Here is a 20,011-nt window from a genome sequence, read left to right on the forward strand (position 1 = left end):
GTGAAATATATTATGCTTCTAACGCGTTAACGACCTAACCATGCTAACGCGTTGACGCTGTGCAGCCCCACGCACCGGGCGATCCACGCTAACTCGCTAACGGAGATTTGCCGTTAATGCAGCTATGGCGTTAATGTCATTTAACGAGATTAACGCTTACAGCACTAGTTCAATTTAATTTTTACAACAGTTGCCTCAGGGCACTTTATATTGTAAGGTAAAGACTTTACAACAATACAAAGAAAACAGAGAAAACCCCAACAACCATATGACCCCCTATGAGCAAGCGCATTGGCGACAGTGGGAAAGAAAAACTCCCTTTTAACAGGGAGTTTTTCTTTCCCACAGTTTATCCAAAAATGGATTTATCCAGTCTCATAACAACCTCCCTTTCACTTTATTTTGAAGCAGTCTTCCACAGAGAAGTAGATTCATGCAGCACAGTTGCCGTTATGACTATATTATAACATCAAACTGTTTCTTGTTGGAAACGCAGATTTATTTTCTAAAGTTGCATTTGTCGGTGTGACTGCATCAGGATGAAAGTAAAAGGTTTTTTAAAATAAATTGATTATAAAAATACTTTCCTCATAGAAAGTTTTCTGCAAGAACCTAAACTAACTATAAATAACTCTGAGATCATAAAAAAAAACTACAGTTAAAAATTCTTTCAGCGTCTATCTCCCTGCAACTGTTCCAAGATTAGACAGAGGGCGGGTGTGTTTTGAGATGTTGTGAAATGTTTTCATCCACTGTGAGGGTCATATCACCAGAGTATACAGTGATTGAAATGAATACATAAATGGGAAGTTGTAAACTTAACACACTTGGCCTATGTGAGACTTATCTGTGCTTCCTCTCCGGCCCGTGACAAACCACATTAGAGAGAAAGTTAGCGGACATGGGGGTCACCGTAATACACACACAGAGTAAAAGAGGGGACAGACATTACTGCCGTCAGACTTGAAAGTCCGCAATTAGATCATCGACCCTACTTTCGGATTCTCTCCCACACACATGCACGAAATCCTCTGTACAAAAAAAAGGAACTCAACACTGCTGGTTTCTCACTGAAGGAGAGTTTTAATCTGCAGCAGACAGGGAGATTCTGGCTACGGAAATTAATGTTTTCTTTTCAGTCGTCTCTATTTCAAGCCGCCCTCTTCTCCCTCACTGTTGAGAAACGTCCCAAAGGAGATGTGAGAATGCTAAACCAAAATACTACCAAACAAACCCCATAGCCTTGTGTGTTTCTTTTCAACTGAATATCGTGGAAACTTGTCAAAAAAGATTGCTTGGTGCGGTTTCATGTTTCTGTTCACATTTTCTTAAACACGTTGTATTTTATACCATCTCCTCTTGGCTTCTAAGTTGTATTTCTTATGTTGTGATCTGCTGTTTAGGTTTGTTTGATGACTTTATGGTGCAAAAGGAAGATATTGTGTTACAGCAGAATGAAGAAAAACAGGCTACTGAGCAAAAAAGGATATGTCAACTGTACTCATGCTTTATAGTGGGAAAAATTGGCTTGTTCGAAAAGATAATTTCCTGATTACACAAAGAACAATGTACCTCCTTCACAGATCTCATCTTAAACCAGTAGTTCAAACCTCCAAATTGTTTCAATTATCAAATAAAGAAAAGCCTCAGATTTAAAAAGCTGACCTGTGTTTTAAAAATTCGACTGAAAAACTCAAACTTAATTTCTTACAGTCCTGACATGTTTGTGCATATACTTGCTTGTGTATGTACAGTTGAATCTAACCCTTCTTATTCTTTAAATGTTAACATTTGATAAACTGCAGCTGACATAAAAATATGATATGATACAGTAAAACTTGCATTATTCCTCCTAACATGTAGTGGCGTATAAAAAATAAATGTAAATATACTAAGTTTGATGATACCACTACCTGTGCTGTATGTCTTGCAGAACTAATGAAGCCACAGCCCCTTAGAAAGTATAAATCCAGCCCTACACTGAAGACTCACTTCAACATACAAGTTTTACTTTTAACTTGTACAGTATTGTGCAAAAGTCTTGAGCTACCCCTTATTTCTTCATATTTTGCCAGTAAAATGGGGAATAGGTGCAGCAATTTACTGAATGAAGTGCAAACCAACAATTCAAAAACAAAGTTTGCACAATTGTAATGAGCTTTAAAGTAAATATTTGGTACGATGACCAGCCTGAACTCTCGTGTCAATTCTTTAAGTAGTCTTCAGGAATAGTTCTCCAGATTTCTCAAAGGACAATCAAAGCTCTTCTTTGGATATTGGCTGCCTTTTCTTCTGTTTTCTGTAAACATGATCCAGCATTGCTTCAATAATGTGGAGATCTGGGCTCTGGGGAGGCTAATCCACAATCGATAGTGCTCCAATGTGTGTTTTTCTATCCACTTTTTCCTGCTTTTACTATATTGGCAGTCTGTTTGGGATCATTGTCATGCTAAAAAATGAAGCTTTTGCCGCTTTTGCTTTCTACATGCTATTGTATGCCGGATCCAAATCTGATGGTACTTTATTGTGCTCATAATACCATCAGCCAAGATCTCCAACACCACTGGCTGAAATGCAACACAAGACCATGACAGACCCTCCTCCATGTTTTCTAGATCAGCGGTCCCCAACCTGGTCCGTGAGTCGTTTGGTACCAGGCCACGAGAGTTGAGGCTCGGGTGTGAAATTTATGGTTTTCGTGGGTTTTATCGTTTTTTATCGTTATTTTATTGCCGTTTTCATCGTTAACTCGGTTTCCCTGGATCTTTTCCCGTGTGTTATGAATAAATCTTCTTTTTCTTTGGTACTGTCAGTGCGCCCCAGGGTGGCTGTGGCTACAATGTAGTTTACCATCACCAGTGTGTGAATGTGTGTGTGAATGGGTGGATGACTGGATATGTAAAGCGCTTTGGGGTCCTTAGGGACTAGTAAAGCGCTATATAAATACAGGCCATTTACCATTTACCGGTACTGGTTTTATTTAGTTGTATTTACCTGCAACACCTTAAAGGCCGGTCCGTAAAAATATTGTCGGACATAAACTGGTCCGTGGCGCAAAAAAGGTCGGGACCACTGTTCCAGATGGCTGTAGACAATTACTGTTGTTGTACTTCTCGCCTGATCATTTTTGGACATATTAATGACAGTTTTAATCAAATGTTTCATCACTCCATCGGACCTGTTGCCACTGATTTTCAGTCCAGTTCTTGTGTAATTTGGGATCCTTTATCCTTTTCTGTTTCCTTACATTAAGAATGGCTTTTTGACAGCCACCCTTCCCACTGAGACCATTTCTGATGAGGCTTCCGTGAACAGTAGATGGGACAACAACTGAACATCGCTCAGGTCCTGTGTCAGGTCTTTTTCACCTTTTCCTAAAGAAATGACTTTCAGCTACAGAGGTAGGATAAGTGTGCCATTTTATTTATCCTCCACTTAGCCATGTTCCTTAGATGTTTTAAGGAGACACTGTGCAGCATGATGCGATTTGCCAAGTTTTCAGCAAATAGCTCTTTGGGAATCAACTTGTTGGTGCAAAAACAATATGTCTGTCAAACTGTGTTGTCTTTGGGATTTTTTTAACGGATTCAACTAAAGAAATTGGAACAAACTGTTTTTTGTGACAGGCTGGTAGTAAAAATGTGCCTGAAGATACAATTTAAATGTGGTTCTTTGCTAAGTTGTCTGTGTATCACAACACTGGTTCATCGCTTGAGTTATGTGTTTGTTTCATGATTGAGTAATTCAAAGGTGAAAGAAAAAAAAAACCCCATTGCTCTATAAAATAATCAGGCACAAGGACAAAGCTGCCAATGTCCAATGAAAAACTTTGAAAGACCTTCAGAAAGCCTGGAGAACCACTGATCAAGGCCACTTTCAAATTACAAGAAACTCTGGGTCCTTGGAGGCAAAATATCAAGAAATGAAGGGTCACTTTTCCACAGTAATGTAAGTCTGTGTAATTCAAAGTGAAGTAAAAGCAATCCATTTTTTAGGGAGACTAATCCTGCCATATTGCCCAGAAAGTAGAATTTCATTATAGAAGAATGATGCGATGGTATGATGCAAGTATTGCAGCTGCAAAAACTGACATGTTTAACATTACTTACAGGGTTTCTATTACTCCCCTGTGTACAAAAATCTTGGCCCATCAGTTTAATGCTGACAACCAGGCCCATTAAATTGAATAAGAATCATAATCAAACTAATACCCTTTGCAGGCCCACATGCATACATGCAGACCTCCTCTCAAGAGGGGAGACTGTAGGAGAGAATGCTGCAGAGGTCATTATAACCAGGAATGTATGTATGTAATACGAAACAGGTCTTTTATTTTGAAGGAGATCTTAACTTATTCTGTTATAAGCACAGATTGTAGTCTTCGAAGTGAAAACGTGATTTCAGTTGGTTAAAGTAAAACAAAAATCCATCGTAAAATCATTTATGTCACTGTTTATTTTGTAGTGTCTCTACCAATTAGAATTGAGTGAATAAACACTGCGCTGTACAAACTACCTTTAAATTTTATACAGATAATGACTAAGATGCCCTTTTATCGCAGTTCAGGGTGATGGGAGGTCCGACTACAACTTTAACACAGCTGTGACTCGCTCCAGGACCTGCTGTTTCGAGCCAAGAAAAATCCACATGCATTTCATCACACTTTCAATGTTTTGATCAAGGCTCTTGCAAGACTGTGACACCATCGTCTGTTTCACTCCTTCACTCCATTTCACATTATGAACCGATAGCACTGCTTTCTTAAAACACTGATACTGCAAAAATTTGTTTAGTTTTTTTCTGTGCGAGCGTTTGTGTGCGCGCAATTTTCGTATGAGCATTCCAAAGATATCCAAACATCAAAGTCTTTTTCCTCCGATGCAGCTTCATCAGTCGGAGGGAACTTAGGGAGGAAATCAGGGAGTAAGAAGGGAAAAATGGATGGCAGTAAGGTTCACAAGTTCAAACCTCTCCGTTTGCTGGAGCTTATAAAAGAATCAACTGCGGACAAATAGACGGCTGAACCGCCACTATTATAAACTATATTTGTTATTATTTTAAATTGTTATTGGGGTTGGAGTGTAACAAACTGGTGTAAAAATACTGTAATTTTGTAAGATATTATTCTTTGTCAATACAGTTGAAGGCTGTACATGCTGACGGCTTTGAGAAAAGAAATGAAAGTTAATTCAGGGCACAAGAAGCTGCAGACTGGGATCCCATTTAACCTGAAAAAATAAGCTTTTTGTAAATATACATCATATTGCGTGTCTGTTCCCTAACTCCTCTTAATCAGTTGGGATTAAACCTATTATATAAACTGCCTAGGGTCCCAAGATTATCAACATCTATATAGCTTTAGGGAATTATTTATATAACACTCAGATCTTTACAAATTATATGTATTAAAAAGGCAACATTATGAGTACTTTCCTGTGCATCTATTAATAGTCCTTTTAACGGATAGAAATGTATACATTATATATACTGTAATTTTATATTCAGTTCTGTACCACTACTGTTTTGCCCCATAACACCACAACAAATTCATCGTTTGTGTACAAATTTGGAAATAAGAGTGATTCTGGTTCTGATTTCGTAAGCGAACCGCAACATTATGTTACGTGTATGTGAATGTTGTTAATATTACATCTACATTACATGTACCTTGATGTCGCGGGGTAGCTGTAGCTCAGGAGGTAGAGCAGGTCACTTGCTGATCGGAAGGTTGGTGGTTCGATCCCTGGCTTCTCCAGTCTGCATGCCAAGTATCCTTGGGCAAGGTACTAACCTCAAGTTGCTCTCCGATGCATTCATCGTAGTGTGAATGTCGTTACAAAAGCACTCGGTTTAGGGTCAGTTCTTCTGAGAATGGGTGTGAATGTGGCATGTTGTATACAGCGCTTTGAGTACTCCGGTAGAGTAGGAAAGCGCTATATAAGAATCAGTCCATTTACCATGTTCGTAAGCATATTTTGGTAAACTATTTTTAATTCAGTTGCACTTTGGGGGTCACTGAAATGTGTTAAATGAATATCTATAATTATTCATCAACAGTGACATGCTTATAGTGCCTGTTACTGATTACCTCATACAATCAATATGTAGCTGTCAAAGAAGAATATGAATAAATATAGCATGTTATTGTTAATATTTCTTTGTATGTGTTTATGAACAGCCATTTTTGCCATCTTATTACATAGTGATTTCATAAAGATAAAAAGAATAACACGACAAAACAACTTACATGTGTGTGTTTTCATACAGATTATTGTAGCAGCACCAAAACAACAGTATAATGGCAGCTAAACAGCTGACAGTATTATACGTTAGAGCTTACAGTTCATACACCACTACTGTCATATTTTATATAATGAATGCTGTTTAGCATGTACACAATAAAATAATGGGTACTTGCATTTAAGTGTGAAGTTCTTTGTGTCTAATCCTGACCTTATGATTGATGATGCCGTTGTTAATCATAATGTAGCAAATGTATTTTATTGTGAATCATGACATTCTGCTAAAATTGGCTGCCATCCTCCACGTGGGTCGAACACCCCAAGCACTGGTGAAGCAATCATTTTAGGAATATGGATAGCCTGTTCTCTTAGTCTTGGAGTGCTGACGGCAAAGGTATGATTGCCTTCAGTTCTCAGTCTAGAGTGTCCTGCACAAGAATTTCAGGGATGTAACCCAAATGTAATTTGAACAGTTTGCATCAGTAGGGTAAAAGAAAAAGCGCTTGTCTTGTTCTTTACTTAAAGCTTTGGAGCAAAAGCCCCGAAGAGTTATTGTTGTTATGAACACTACAGCGTGGAACACATTTGGTAGAAAAGAACAAGAACTGCTGCCTCCTGGCTCGGAGCCATGACCCGTGTCAACTCCCCACCTTGTATGGTTCACAGCGTAAGCAATGGCAAACATGTGCAGCAGTTTAAATGCTTCAGAAAACATGCAACACAAAGGCTTTTTAATTAGATATTTCACATACCTTGTGGGCGATTCTATCACAGTACATCACAGTAATGTAAAAAGGGAAATTCTACCAAGTAGCCAGCAAATTGTTGGGCTCCTAATAACAGTTGTATTTCATTTTTAACATTATTAACATTACATATTGTGTCCTTTAAAGGAAACATTTTCACTCTTGCTCTACCTTTTGCTTTACGATACTTAATAGGTGACTATTAATTGAAGTATAGCTGAGTTGATATTTCTGTATCTGCCTAAACACCTTTTCATATTGTATTTTACAGCTTTGAAAAGTCCATTTTCACAGCACTCTATGCAGTCCTGTAAAAAACTAAGTGCACCCAATAACAGAATGATGCAATAGCTTGTAGCAGAAATCCTTTTCTGTATGACTTTATCAGTCTCTCACATCATTGTGGAGGAATTTTGGCCCACCCTTCTTTACAATGCTGCCCAAGTTCATTGAGGTTTGTGGGCATTTGCTCTCTTAGTCCTGCCACAGCATTTTGATTTAGTTAAGGCCTGGACTGGGCCCTTCTGTTGTAGATTTTTAAGTAAAGGTTAAGCTGTTGGACTGATGGCCTCACATTTGATTCTAGAATACTTTGGTATACAGAGGACTTCATGGACAACTCAGTGACTGCAGGTTTTGAGGTCGTGTTGCTACAAAACAAACTCATAGTACCCTTCTACCACTGTACTTGGCGTAAGGTGTTTGCACTGATATGCTGTGTTTTGTTATCGCTTTGGTCTCGCCTGCCCAAAGGACATAAATTCAGAAGCCTCGTGGTTTGTTCAGTTGCCACTTTGCAAACTAAAATGCTGCGATGCTCTTCTTACAGAAAAAAGGCTTTCTCCTGGTACTTGTCCATGCTAAGTAGGCTCGTAGGGTCTGAGATTGACTGCTTTTTTAACTTTTCTCTTTTGTATTTTGCTGATCATTGCTCAGTCTGACCTTGGGGTGAATTTCCTGGGACACTCCTAGGAAAATTGTGGCCTTGTGTTAACATACACTTGAATGTCCCAGACCAGAAAACTGCCAAAACTTGTTCTTTCTTAGAGGTGCACTCGTTGATGATCAGTAAATCAAGTGCATTTGATTAGCAGCAGCTGGCTGCTACTTAGCCTCTTAAGGTTGTACTCAGTTTTCAACGAGACTGAACAGTTTCCTATGAAAATCTTCTTTTTCACAAGACTGTATATCAAGAATGGCTTAAGAGATACAAAACAATTCCCACAGACATATATATATATATATATATATATATATATATGTACATAAGTTTACTACTTTCCATGGAAAGTTTCACAGAAAGGCAATTGAGTTACACGCATGTTAACATTAGCAGCTAATTCAACTCATGGAACTAAACCTCTTCCCTGTGTTTGTGATGAACAATATATGATTATCATTATCTAGTGATATCTAGATTAGAACTAGCAGTTCTCGCTATCTGTATCTTCTACCTTACCAAGCGTGCTAGCTAGAGTTAATTGATCATTTAGCACTCTAAATGAAAAGAAATGTCCAAAAAGCAAGGGGTCCAATTTTAGTGATTAGTGACACGATGACCAGTTATCTGTGTCAATGTATGGATACAGCTTACCAAGTATGCATACTGAGCATGCCGTAGCTGATAACTCCACCTGCTCGTCTAAATGAAGTCTTCTGGTTCCAAAAAAACAAGATGGTGACAGCCAAAAAGCTACAGTGCATATGTCAGATTTAAGTGCATAAACTACTGAGAGAGGTCACTGGGGCCATGTACATCTTTTATATACAATCTGTGATATAAACTTAATGTATGCATTTCTTAGGGTCACTTTCAGAGGATGGGGATAAATGACCTATATGTTTATTCAGGTTACATAGGAGACTTGGATATGATCCCACGTAAATTAAAACCTACAGTCCCAAGGTCTCATCTTCCAGGGCCTTTAAATGTCACGGGTACGGCATTTAATGGCAACGTCCTGCTGAGACACTTTATTCCACACCAATGTGGGCCACCCTAAATGACCAGCAAAGAAAACGAGACAACATGACTTATTCTAAGAAGACAAACAAATGACTGGTTATCGTTGTGTTATTCTACTTCTTCTCTGAGCGCTCAGCACCCTGACATAGTTTGATGATGGTGCATAAACACGTGGGCCTTTCGAGAATTTTAAGAATGGTAACAACTAGATGCAAGCAGCAGTAATTTTTCCAGAAGATAATCAAGAGATAAAATACAATGACAGATTAATAAACACTAATATGGAGCCATTTCCTCACTTGGGGGAGATCATAAGGCATGCCAACTTTGTTTTTTACCTTGGATATCTGAGAGCTAATACAAAACTTTCATGCCTCCGATTTTGTTAAAATTCACAAGCACAAGCGGAAGTAGAATATTCAAATGGGAATTCTACTTATCTAAAGTTCTCATGCCAAGGGATTCAGTAATGCTGTGAGGAAACAAAAACACAAAAACTGTGGTTACTTTTGTGCAAATGTAAGCAACCACAATTGTGTATCGTCACTTTTGGAAGCTAATAACACGTGAGACATTACCGCAAAAATCACCTTTTATTGTCTCTTTATTTAGATTAGTCTGCCCCTCCCCACCCCACTTTCCTTCACTTTCCCCCTAACACTGCTATTACTTACGAGCTCAGTGTGTAATTGAGCATTTAACATTTTGATTACAGTTACGAATGTTAATCACCAAAAAGGCAAAGCATTGACCTCAAAGACCCAGCACTAAGTTTCTCAAAGTCATCTGTTATCAATCATTTAGTAACATTTCTTTTCATACTAAGTCTCTCCTGTAAAGCATTAGAGTAAGTGGTTCTAAAAATAGGATCTACAATGTCAACAATCTGGAGCCCCATAAACAAGCAAGATTAAATTAGCCGACCACTGTTTCCTCTCTGAGCCTTTGCGCGTGTGCGTGTCTGTGCGCGTACCTGGAAATACAGCGGCGCTCGTGTAGGTTCAGTGTATGCTTCAAATGCTAAACTTTCAAATACCAATGTCTGAACGTGCCTATAAAAACCTACACCGTTTTTATACTCATGCTATTTTGCAAGAACATGTGTTGATACGGTGTCCAATTTTGGAGCCCATAACTCCACAAGAAGGACCACATCCACTGACCCGTCCCCCCCACCCCACCCTCTCCTACTGTAATAACACAGAGGGTACTGCCTGATGAATTTTTCTTTTTCTTTTTTTTTTTGCATCATCGCTCTTTCAACATCAACAACCTGGCCGTGGAAAAATTTAGCTGTTAAGCAATCGTGGCCAATATAACTGTCAGGCTTTGCTTCACTCCGTCTATGTTTCACCCTTTCATTCTTCCTCTCTGTCCATATCTCCCTCCTTAAAAAGGCATAGCATGAGACCAGTCTGCGCAGGTTGCCCTGTTCACATGCATACACACTCAGTAGTACACGTGCAAATGATTTAAAGTGGGATCTCTATCTGGGCAAATGTCTGAACTTTGAATAGATAGCGATGCATGAACTGGCACCTGCATTTACATCACTGATATTGCAGTGCTGGTCTACCTTTATCTTTAAACATTTATTATGTTATTAATATATACAATAAAACAACGCAAATATGCCCTCGTTAGATACAGGAGCTATTGCTTCGTTATAAATAGTTGAGCTAAACCATCAGAGGTAATGCGATAATGTTGATGCAGTGCATTTGCATCAGCAGCAACCTCACAGTTCTTCTCGTAGACTGTACATGAAAGATCGATGTAACCATCTGGATGTCACCAGCTGGTCTCATTATGAAGGCTTAATTTGACTATTCTGGCCATCCCTATCTTCTTTTTTAAAACAGACATCACAACAGAGGGGTACATCGGCAACATAGGTCCACCCTAAAAAGCACACCCCTCTTTATTGTGTATTTAACTCTAAATACAATAATATTTTACAAAATTAACAAGAGAGCTTTCTCCTGATGATGTCATAGTGATGTCATTTCAAGGTTATCTGATTTACCAGTTAAACATTAAAAAGAAAATTGAAGATTGAGCGTCTAAATTGCGTGATTCAAAATCAGGATCCAGTGTGTTTAGAACTTATCTGAGGCATACGAAAGACGAAAAGTCAGGGTTATCTCAGCCTACTATTTCTTATTTTTATTACTGAAGGTATATTTTCATTTTGAACTTGTGTGTGAAAAAGAAGATTTTCATGGGAATCTATGCAGTCCTGAGAATAACCAAATAAACCTTTTACCATATGCCGTTTTAGTATCATTCACATCGTTATGGAAGAATTTTGATCCACTCTTCTTTACGGCATTGCTTCATTTTATTGAGGTGTGCAGATGTTGTTTATTGTTTATGCACAGCACTCTTAAGGTCCTGCCACACCATTTGAATAAGGTTGAAGCGTGCACTGGTACAGTCAAAGCACACGGTGATTCTTTTCTTTTTAAGCCATACTATTGTAGATTTACTGCTGTGCTTGGGCTCATTTTTCTGCTGCATGACCCAATTTCATCCAAGTTTTAGCAACCAGACAGATGGCCTGACATTAAACTCTACAATACTTTGGTATACAGACGGGTTCAAGGTTGACTCAATGACTGTAGGGTGGCCAGGTCCCCTGGCTGGAAACAAAGCCCAAATCATCACACCTCCACCACTGTGCTTGACAGTTGTTATGATGAGTTTTGTAAAAACCGAACACAGTATCTCAGTGCAAACATGGTGCTGTGTGTTATGGCCAAACATCTCCACTGTGGTCTTGTATGTCCAAGGAACATTGATCCAGAAGACTTTGCAACCTTAAGCTGTGCTGCCATGTTCTTTTTAGAGAGCAGAGGCTTTCTCCTGGCAACCCATCCAGACAAGCCATGTTCAGTCTTTTTACTTGTTTATCTTTTTAAAACTGCAATTTTTTAAGTGAAACAAGTTGTAAGTGCTGTTTTAAAAACATCCAGGGTCATTGAGATTGACAGGTTGATGACTCATTCTTTTGCTATTTCCCTGAATTGGACAAAAGTTCCTCTGGTGAATGGGTGAATGGGAAAAAACCATGTGCTATTGATTTCATCAAACCAGGATGATTACATTTGATATGAGTGGAAACGAAATCATGCGAATTTCATAGTTTTGCTCTCCTCAGTATTGATTCTAAATATACAGGTTTCTAACACGACATCATGCGCACATTGTTCAAACGCTGTCCATTATAGTCTCACACGCCTCTACGACCCCTTGGCAACCACTGGTCACTAAGCCAAAATATTGGTGGGTGGTGGTTTGCTGTTGCTAGGCTGCAAAGTGGGTGCTGCACCAAAATCCTCCTTGCTATCCTTGCCTGTAGTTTGGATTGAAGTTGCTCGGTGCTGCAGCCAACATTGTTCAAAAGCCACAACTTTTATTTTGAAGGCAAGCGGTCTCCGTGTCCAGTTTGTGTCACACTTCTCACAGCCTGACTAGCGCTTGGAGAGTAGTTGTCAAGTGTTCGCAGACCAGTTGGCAGTGTTGGGCAAGTTACTTTGAAAAAGTAATTCAATTATAGTTACTAGTTACTTCTTCAAAAAAGTAACTGAGTTAGTAACTGAGTTACAGTATTCTAAAAGTAATTAATTACTTGAAAAGTAACTATTGCGTTACTTTAAAAAAAACGTTTAACCCTCTGGGGTCCAGGGTATAATTGGCCATTTTTTACTACTCTTGATTTTCCCTCCACATTTTACCTTTAAAAACTATTTACTTTGCCTTGTTTGGTATCATTCTTTTTAGCACAACCTCACGTGTCTGAATTTACAGTTATGTTTTCATTTTGACATACTGTATTAACACAATTGATCTAAAATCAGACAAAAAACAAAATCAGAGTAGAAAAAGTTATATTTTTACTGTAACAACCATAAACATGTTTAATGAATCATATTTCATAACTTCAAATGCAAATATTAATTGTCAATTTTAAAATCCTATGCACAAGTTTTGCAAACAACAAAGTTATTTGCAGCCATTTACCTTTTACCCTTTTTTAAAATAACCATTTCAAACTATTTAAAGAACAATCAGCTGTTCTTCAATAAGATGCCACACAAATTATTTGTGCCACTCCAAAAAAATCATTTCTGTCCACTACAAAGGAGAACATCACAGCCTGATACCTGCAGGTCTGACAGCAGCAGGTGTATCACTGCTGTTTCTACCTGGAGACAGCAGTCGCCTCATTGTTCTAACACACAACACAAAACTATCCACAACACTACACACTAACTACACAAGACAACACATTAACTACACACTCCAAACACACTAAACATCACAAATCTCACATCTCAAAACTCGCTCTCTCTTTTTCTGCTCTCTCTTTCTCTCTCTCTCTCTCTCTCGCCGTCACTCCTAAAACGTCCCCTGTTTTGTTTTGGTTTTTTGCTCATAAGCAGAGAGTGCTTGCTAGCGCTAACGTGGTGAAACTATTGAGGAAAAAACGCCGCGTATATATTGTTTATCATGACTCTGGTTTTACGTGGTCTATCAACACAATTTATAAACTGGTATATGTCACCGTGTTGCTTCGTCTTTAAGTGGTCATGTGATTGACTTACCACGACTACTTTATTCTTCCTCAGTCAAACAGCAGCACTTATGCGATTGTTTTGCCCCCTGAGCTCCAGATGTTGTGCTAGACAGTGATCGTGATTGCCCTCCGCGGGAGCGCGCAGCTGCTGAAAGCTGTAGCGTCCAGATTACTTACAGCTACTTCCGTGCAGCTGATATAAGATGCGGTAAGCTGAACACAGCTTCAACCGTCTGTTTGTTGAAAAATAGTAACGGACCGCGTTACCTTGTTAGTAACTGTAACGGCGTTGTAACGATAGGAATAGTAATTAGTTAGATTACTCGTTACTGAAAAAAGTAACGCCGTTAGTAACGCCGTTACTTGTAACGCCGTTATTCCCATCACTGCCAGTTGGCATCTTCTGTGCAAACTACAGGCCACTGTGGCAATCTGCTACCAACCAAGGCAATCTGAAGTTGCTTTCTACCGCACCATCTTTGCAATCAACATCACCAGGCAACCTCCTGCAACCATTTGCCAACCAGTTGGGGAATACACATTTTTCCCTTGTGGCTTCCAGATGGTTGCCCAATGGCTTCTAACTCTTTGTGACTAGGGCCTTATTCACGTGCCCCATAAGTTAACATGTTCAACACCCCGCACCCCCAGGTCACGTCAACCTTGGAAAAAAATTAACTAATTGCATCTTAACTAATGTTAAAAACAAAATTCTTTCGATTCCCACTATTAAATATATGCTTACACTTCATTTCAGAGTTTTACTTCACACCCATAGGTGTTTGACACATCCCAGTAGACCAGTAACACTTTCTTGGCTCCGTAATTTTACAAACACTCTGAGGTGCAATAACTTCGGTCCAGATTGCACTAATGACTCCATACCGATGGCCTCATGTTGGCCCCAATCGGGGGGTGGAAACTGCAACTGAAACAGACTTACAGTGATGGGAAACGCCGCTCTCTGAGAACCTCGAGACATCTCGCAGTGGAGGAGAGGGAGAAAAATGCGAGTGTGGACGCCTGCGTGTGTGCGTGCGAGTGTGAGAAAGAAAGAAGAGGCGTGCTGCAAGAAAGTAAAACAGAGAGCGGAGCTGGAGCCGTTCCTTTTAATGGAAAATGATGGGGGAGCTGTTTGATGGCTGCGTGCTTTTGACCCTGTGACTGCTCGCAGTCGTGAGAACCAAGTCCCCGGCCATGTGTCCTTAAGCCTCTCATATCAACACACACACACGTACTGCCACACATACACACACACACACACACTTCCAATCAAATACAAGCAAAATATGCAGAAAAGGAGACTAAGTTCTTAAAGAAGCAGGAAAATTATACCTTTCCAGACAGAGTACAGGTGGACTCATGCCAACTATGCACCCCCCCCCCCCCCCCCCCCCCCTCCACACACACACACACACACACTTAAAAGAAGTTTTGGTAAGGATTTCATCCACTGCCTGCCCCTTATTCACACTCAGTTTGACATCTATATGAAGACAAAAGCCAAAGCAGCCCAATGATGACAACAGTAGGAGGGAAAAATCTATCGACACTTCATTGCACCTTTTGTTGGAGTGATTTAATCCTCAAAGTGCCGTAAGATTTTCTTTTGCTTTCCCAGGATAAGGTGTGACTCCCACAAAGACTGAAAACACAGTAATGACCATGCAGCCAAGGGAGAAACAAAAATCCAGGTGGGAGAGGTGGACCAGAGCTATCCCTTCCCCCTGACTTAATTACCCATGTGCCCTTGGGCCAGACTAGAAAAAAAAAAGCACTTTCCAGGCTGAAATGGGCTGACTGGTTTGGTACTGTAGGGCTTTCAGGTGCAGATGTCATGGCCGGGTTAAACATCCCCTGTCTTTTAAAACTCATAAATCTTTTAGGTAAGGCTCCAACATCTCGCCACCTCAGGTCACGGTCGAATTTCAGATAGCATTGTGCAATTTTGGTATCGATCTGATATCAAGTAAATGCAGGGCCAGGACTGCTGATACCAATACTTTAACAAGCAGCTTATATCAATTTGGAAATTCTGAACACTTTCTGAATCAGTAATCAGTCACTGAGATATTTACTTTTCACAATAATTACATAATGCAATTAGAAAACACACATCTTTTAGCTTTTCATCTATTTTAAAACTGGGTTTTTGAAAACCTTGAATGTACATTGTCTGTCTCTAAAGCACTTTGGGTCAATTTCTGTTGTTTAAATGTGCTACAGGCTACAAATAAAATATACAGTCAACACAAAAAGGTTCAGATACTTTTGATAGAGCATGTTTGAGGTATATTTTTCTTTTACAAAGTTAAATATTTTCTTTTTAAATTATGCATTTAACACAAGTCAGCAGGCTACACACTAAACTTAAGAGGCTAGAAACAAAGCATCGATCCTATCACACCCCCCAAGCAGTTATGTCTCTACTGGCGCTCACTGGAATTGTCTTGAGTCCATATTAGAGTGTGCTGAAAGCATTTTTCCTAATTGTTCCAGGAGCTCTCTCACAGACGCTCAAGAATGTACTTCAAGTAAAGCGATGGGGTTGGAGGGCACATAACTCCCACTGATATGTATCATATGCATTGATGTAAGAAAACTAATTAGCGAGCTGAAAGATAAGAGCGGGATTTCGTTTTAATCTGTTCCTTTTGGCCACCAAAAGAAGAAAAAACCTGTCACCCTGGGAAGGGGGTTTACCTCTGACTTCCACACGACGTAAGAGTGAGAGCTGGAAGGCTGCACTTTCTTCTGTAGCCACCTCCGCGGGGAAAACAGTGTGCCGGTGCTCCCTGAGGGAGCGGCACCAGCTCCCCTCACCATAAACGGTAAATCCCCGGCGGTATTCCTTTTGGCACGCTTAACCACATCATAGTCAAAGTGGAAGTTGGAGGACGGGGAAACATCCAGAGGTATGGAAGGAGAGGAGATGGAAGGGGTTATAGGTTCCTTCAGGGTCGGGATCTTGGTGCGTAAAGCCGGCTTCACAGCCAAGCGCTCGGCGGACGCACCTGCGTCTGCTGCCGCTCCATCGCTCCCGGTGCCGCAGTGTCTGATGATGGCGGGGTCTAGGCTCCGGGTCTGGCGTAGCCTGCGTTTGGTTATGGCTTTGGAGGCAGGGGACGAGCAGGAAAAGACGCTGTTTAGAAGTCCTTGAGCGGCTGACATGTCTCCTTGTGTTCAGAACTCACATTAGCGCACTTCGGAGAAGCTTCCCCCCGAACTTTAAAGTTCAGCGCTGCCCCATTAAAAGAGCCGGGCGGTGATGCATCTGAGCGGAGACACCGTGGACAAAGTCCTCCTTTCCTCCTCCGTGCTCCTCTGCTTATTCCTGTGCTGGAGCTGGAGCGAGAATCCTAGAAAGGTGGGGTGGGGGAGAGTGCGCTTAGGGGGTGGGGTTCAGCAAATGTACGACGAATGCCTCCTCGCTTGTTTTTATTTTTTGCTTAATAGTCAATTGAATGTTTGGTGATGGTTTAATAAATACATTTGGCTTGGCTAGTTTTCTCCACAAGATAACCAGCTGGTGAGCGGTGTTCCTCCTCTACCAAAGTCCACCCAGAAAAATACCATTTTAAGACAAGTCTTAGTTGAGTTACATCACTTTTAAAAAAAATAAAATAATATAAGGGTAAGCTGACTTTCTGTAATTATAAAGCCCATTTCCAAAAGAGGTAATTAAGACAAGGACAGACAATCAGCAGACAGGAAGGAGGTCATGCATAGAGATAGATGTGATTTAGCTGGGGATGAGTATTAATCCCGGCTTCCTATTAATCCACCTTGCTGTCTGGGAATAATAGACCTATCAGCAAAAGGCTGCTGTGCGCTATTATTAGCCAAACAATAAGTGAGCCAGGATTAATAGACCCATTCCTTTCTTTATACACCTGTGCATGAGACATTTGTTTACACAGATGCCCAAAAAGGGGGGAGTTAAGCTGGCTGTGTGTGCACAAGGAGTGTGTGTTTGTGTGTGTGTGTGTGTGTGTGTGTGTGTGTGTGTGTGTGTGTGTGTAATAGAGAGAGAGAGAAAGCAGAAGCATGTGTGGCCCCGCGTGTGTGAAAGTATGGGAAAAATGAAAAGAGACAGCGGGAGTCTGGGGAGGAGGGTGTCTCCCGGCTGATAAAGGAGCTTATGAAGCCGCACTGCATGACACACACATGCGCACACACATACCCACAGAACAGCGTGACATGACACTGATAACAGCTGAGATAGATTTGACCCTTCTAAAAACAGTCTGAGGGGGGAAAGAATGGGACGCGGGCTGAACAAAAACACTCCAGTCCCAATTAGGAGAGACTGTGCATAGTTCATGAATCTGTTTCATGATTGGAGAATTTATCTTCACCTTTCTCGACAATCTTTCATCCAGTCCACTTCAAAGTTGGTGGGTACACTCCCAGGGATGCTGGTAAGCACACTGAATAGTTTGATGTCACTACCATTTGACCTACAGTGACTGCTGTCTCCTCCACTCTGTGTGTAGGGGGAGGGGCACATGGCACCTTTGTGAGGACAGATAGCCATATTACTGCATTCCCGAGTCTCTCATCCCTAGGTTTAACCACTAACCCTAATCACAAAGCACAATCATAAATATTTAATTCAATCTATTTATACAGCACCAAATCACAACAGCAGTCATCTCAAGTGGATCCCCTATGAGTAAGCACTTGGCGACAGTGGCAAGGATAATCTCCCTTTTAAGAGGAAGACACCTCCACCGCGACCAGCTGGGGATAGAGGAAGACAGGACAAAAGACACATTGTGGAAGAGAACAAGAGTTATTATTAATAACCATATGCTCTGTCAAAAAGAAAAGTTTAAGCTGAATCTTAAAAGTAGAGAGGGTGTCTGTCACTGAAATCCAAACTGGGAGCTGGTTCCACAGAAGAGGGGCCTGAAAGCTGAAGGCTCTGCCTCCCATTCTACTATATCCTAGGAACCACAAGTAGGCCTGCAGTCTGAGCGAGAAGTGGTCTGTTGGAGTGATATGGTACTATGGGGTCTTTAAGATAAGATGGACCCTGATTATTCATGTGAGGAGAAGGATTTTAAATGTGATTCTGGATTTACAAGGGAGCCAATGAAGAGAAGCCAGTATTAGGGAAATATGCTCTCTCTTTATAGTCCCTGTCTGTACTCTTGGTGCAGCATTTTGGATCAACTGAAAGCTTCTCAGGGAGTTTTCAGGAACACTTAATAATAAAGAATTACAGTAGTCATTAGTTTCTAAGATTTTTAGAGCTGAGTACAGTGAATGTATACTTATAACTTCTTATAACATCAACTTCTGAAATGCCTTGGGGGCAACTGTTAACTGTAGCTGCAAAAACAGCAAGAAAAAAAAAACAATTTCGGGAGCTCCAAAGACTGCAGTTCCTCTAGTGGCCACTTGAGGCTGTTTTCAAAAGTGAGTCAAACCCCAAAACTCCCATGTTAAAATGCATAACTTCAAAAAGCATTACCACAGCATGTTTACAGCCTGGTACAAAAACTGTTTTGGCCTCCATGTAAATAAATATTTCCAGTTTTCTCCTATGATACTGTGTTTTAAAATGACTAGAGGTGGGCGGAACAATCCAAAAATCTATAGTAAGCATACCAACATTGGTATTGGTACTGATCGATACAAGCATATGGTAAAAGTGAAAATACAAATCACAGTGATTTTGTGGTCATCTGTTTTGTTAGTTGATTTATTCAGAGTTAGCAAAATGACAATGACTCATCAAATAAGTCGCAACGCACTTATCCTCCCTACATAAGCTGCCTACACAAAGTTAAAAGTATCAGTATCTGGTACTGGTGTCAGGTCGATACCAAAATTTTTCAATAACTACTGCAGTCACACGGGCAAGGCCTAAAGTTTAGGGCTTTGGTGGCTTTGATTGGCAAGTAGGCCCAACACAGGATGCTGCAGCCAGTAGGTGCTTGCTAGGCCTCAATTCCACTACTTCAAGTCAATGACCTGGATCTCCCTACTGTGTTTTTCTTGAATTTTCTATGTGGTATAGCCCACCCAAGACGTTTTCTGTTATATAGAGTGAAATTCTAGTATTTTATTAGTCTGTTGCTTAGCACTAATAATCAGATATGGGTGTCTGTGGGCTGACTGTGTCCACTTTTATACAAAAATAAGAAGGTGCGTCGATGCTCTGAACACACCCCTCATCTGCCAAATGCCACAGTAATTTATGCATCACTGAAACATTTACACCAATCTTTGACTTTTCAATGTTTTGCTGTCTTCCAGCTCTTCATCTGTGAATTGGTGAGCTCGTGTTACAAACATGTAATCCTAGAAAGCATTTCATTCGAAACTCATTTGACACATCTGTCAAAATATATCACGTGCAGTCAGGGTCAAAGGAAATGAGCGGAAATTAGCAGCGCTGCACATCAGTCAGTAATGTTCAGCGTTATATGCACGCTGTCCATATTTGGTCTACAGTAGTAGACCAGCA

At 40.4% G+C, this 20,011-nt stretch overlaps 1 protein-coding gene across 2 annotated transcripts in view; it reads right to left on the minus strand.

Annotated features, from left to right (window-relative positions):
- LOC100692684 (rho GTPase-activating protein 6) overlaps window positions 1-16,884 on the minus strand; it is a 102,035-nt gene extending 85,151 nt beyond the window's left edge. For both annotated transcript variants that reach the window (XM_013268945.3, XM_003440940.5), the window contains exon 1: window positions 16,237-16,884. In XM_013268945.3, coding sequence (XP_013124399.2) covers window positions 16,237-16,704 — 468 coding nt within the window. In that variant the 5' untranslated portion in view covers window positions 16,705-16,884. The remainder of the gene's footprint in view (window positions 1-16,236) is intronic.
- Between the last annotated feature and the right edge of the window lie 3,127 nt (window positions 16,885-20,011).

Source organism: Oreochromis niloticus, linkage group LG23, assembly GCF_001858045.2.
Source record: "Oreochromis niloticus isolate F11D_XX linkage group LG23, O_niloticus_UMD_NMBU, whole genome shotgun sequence".
Taxonomy (NCBI): domain Eukaryota; kingdom Metazoa; phylum Chordata; class Actinopteri; order Cichliformes; family Cichlidae; genus Oreochromis; species Oreochromis niloticus.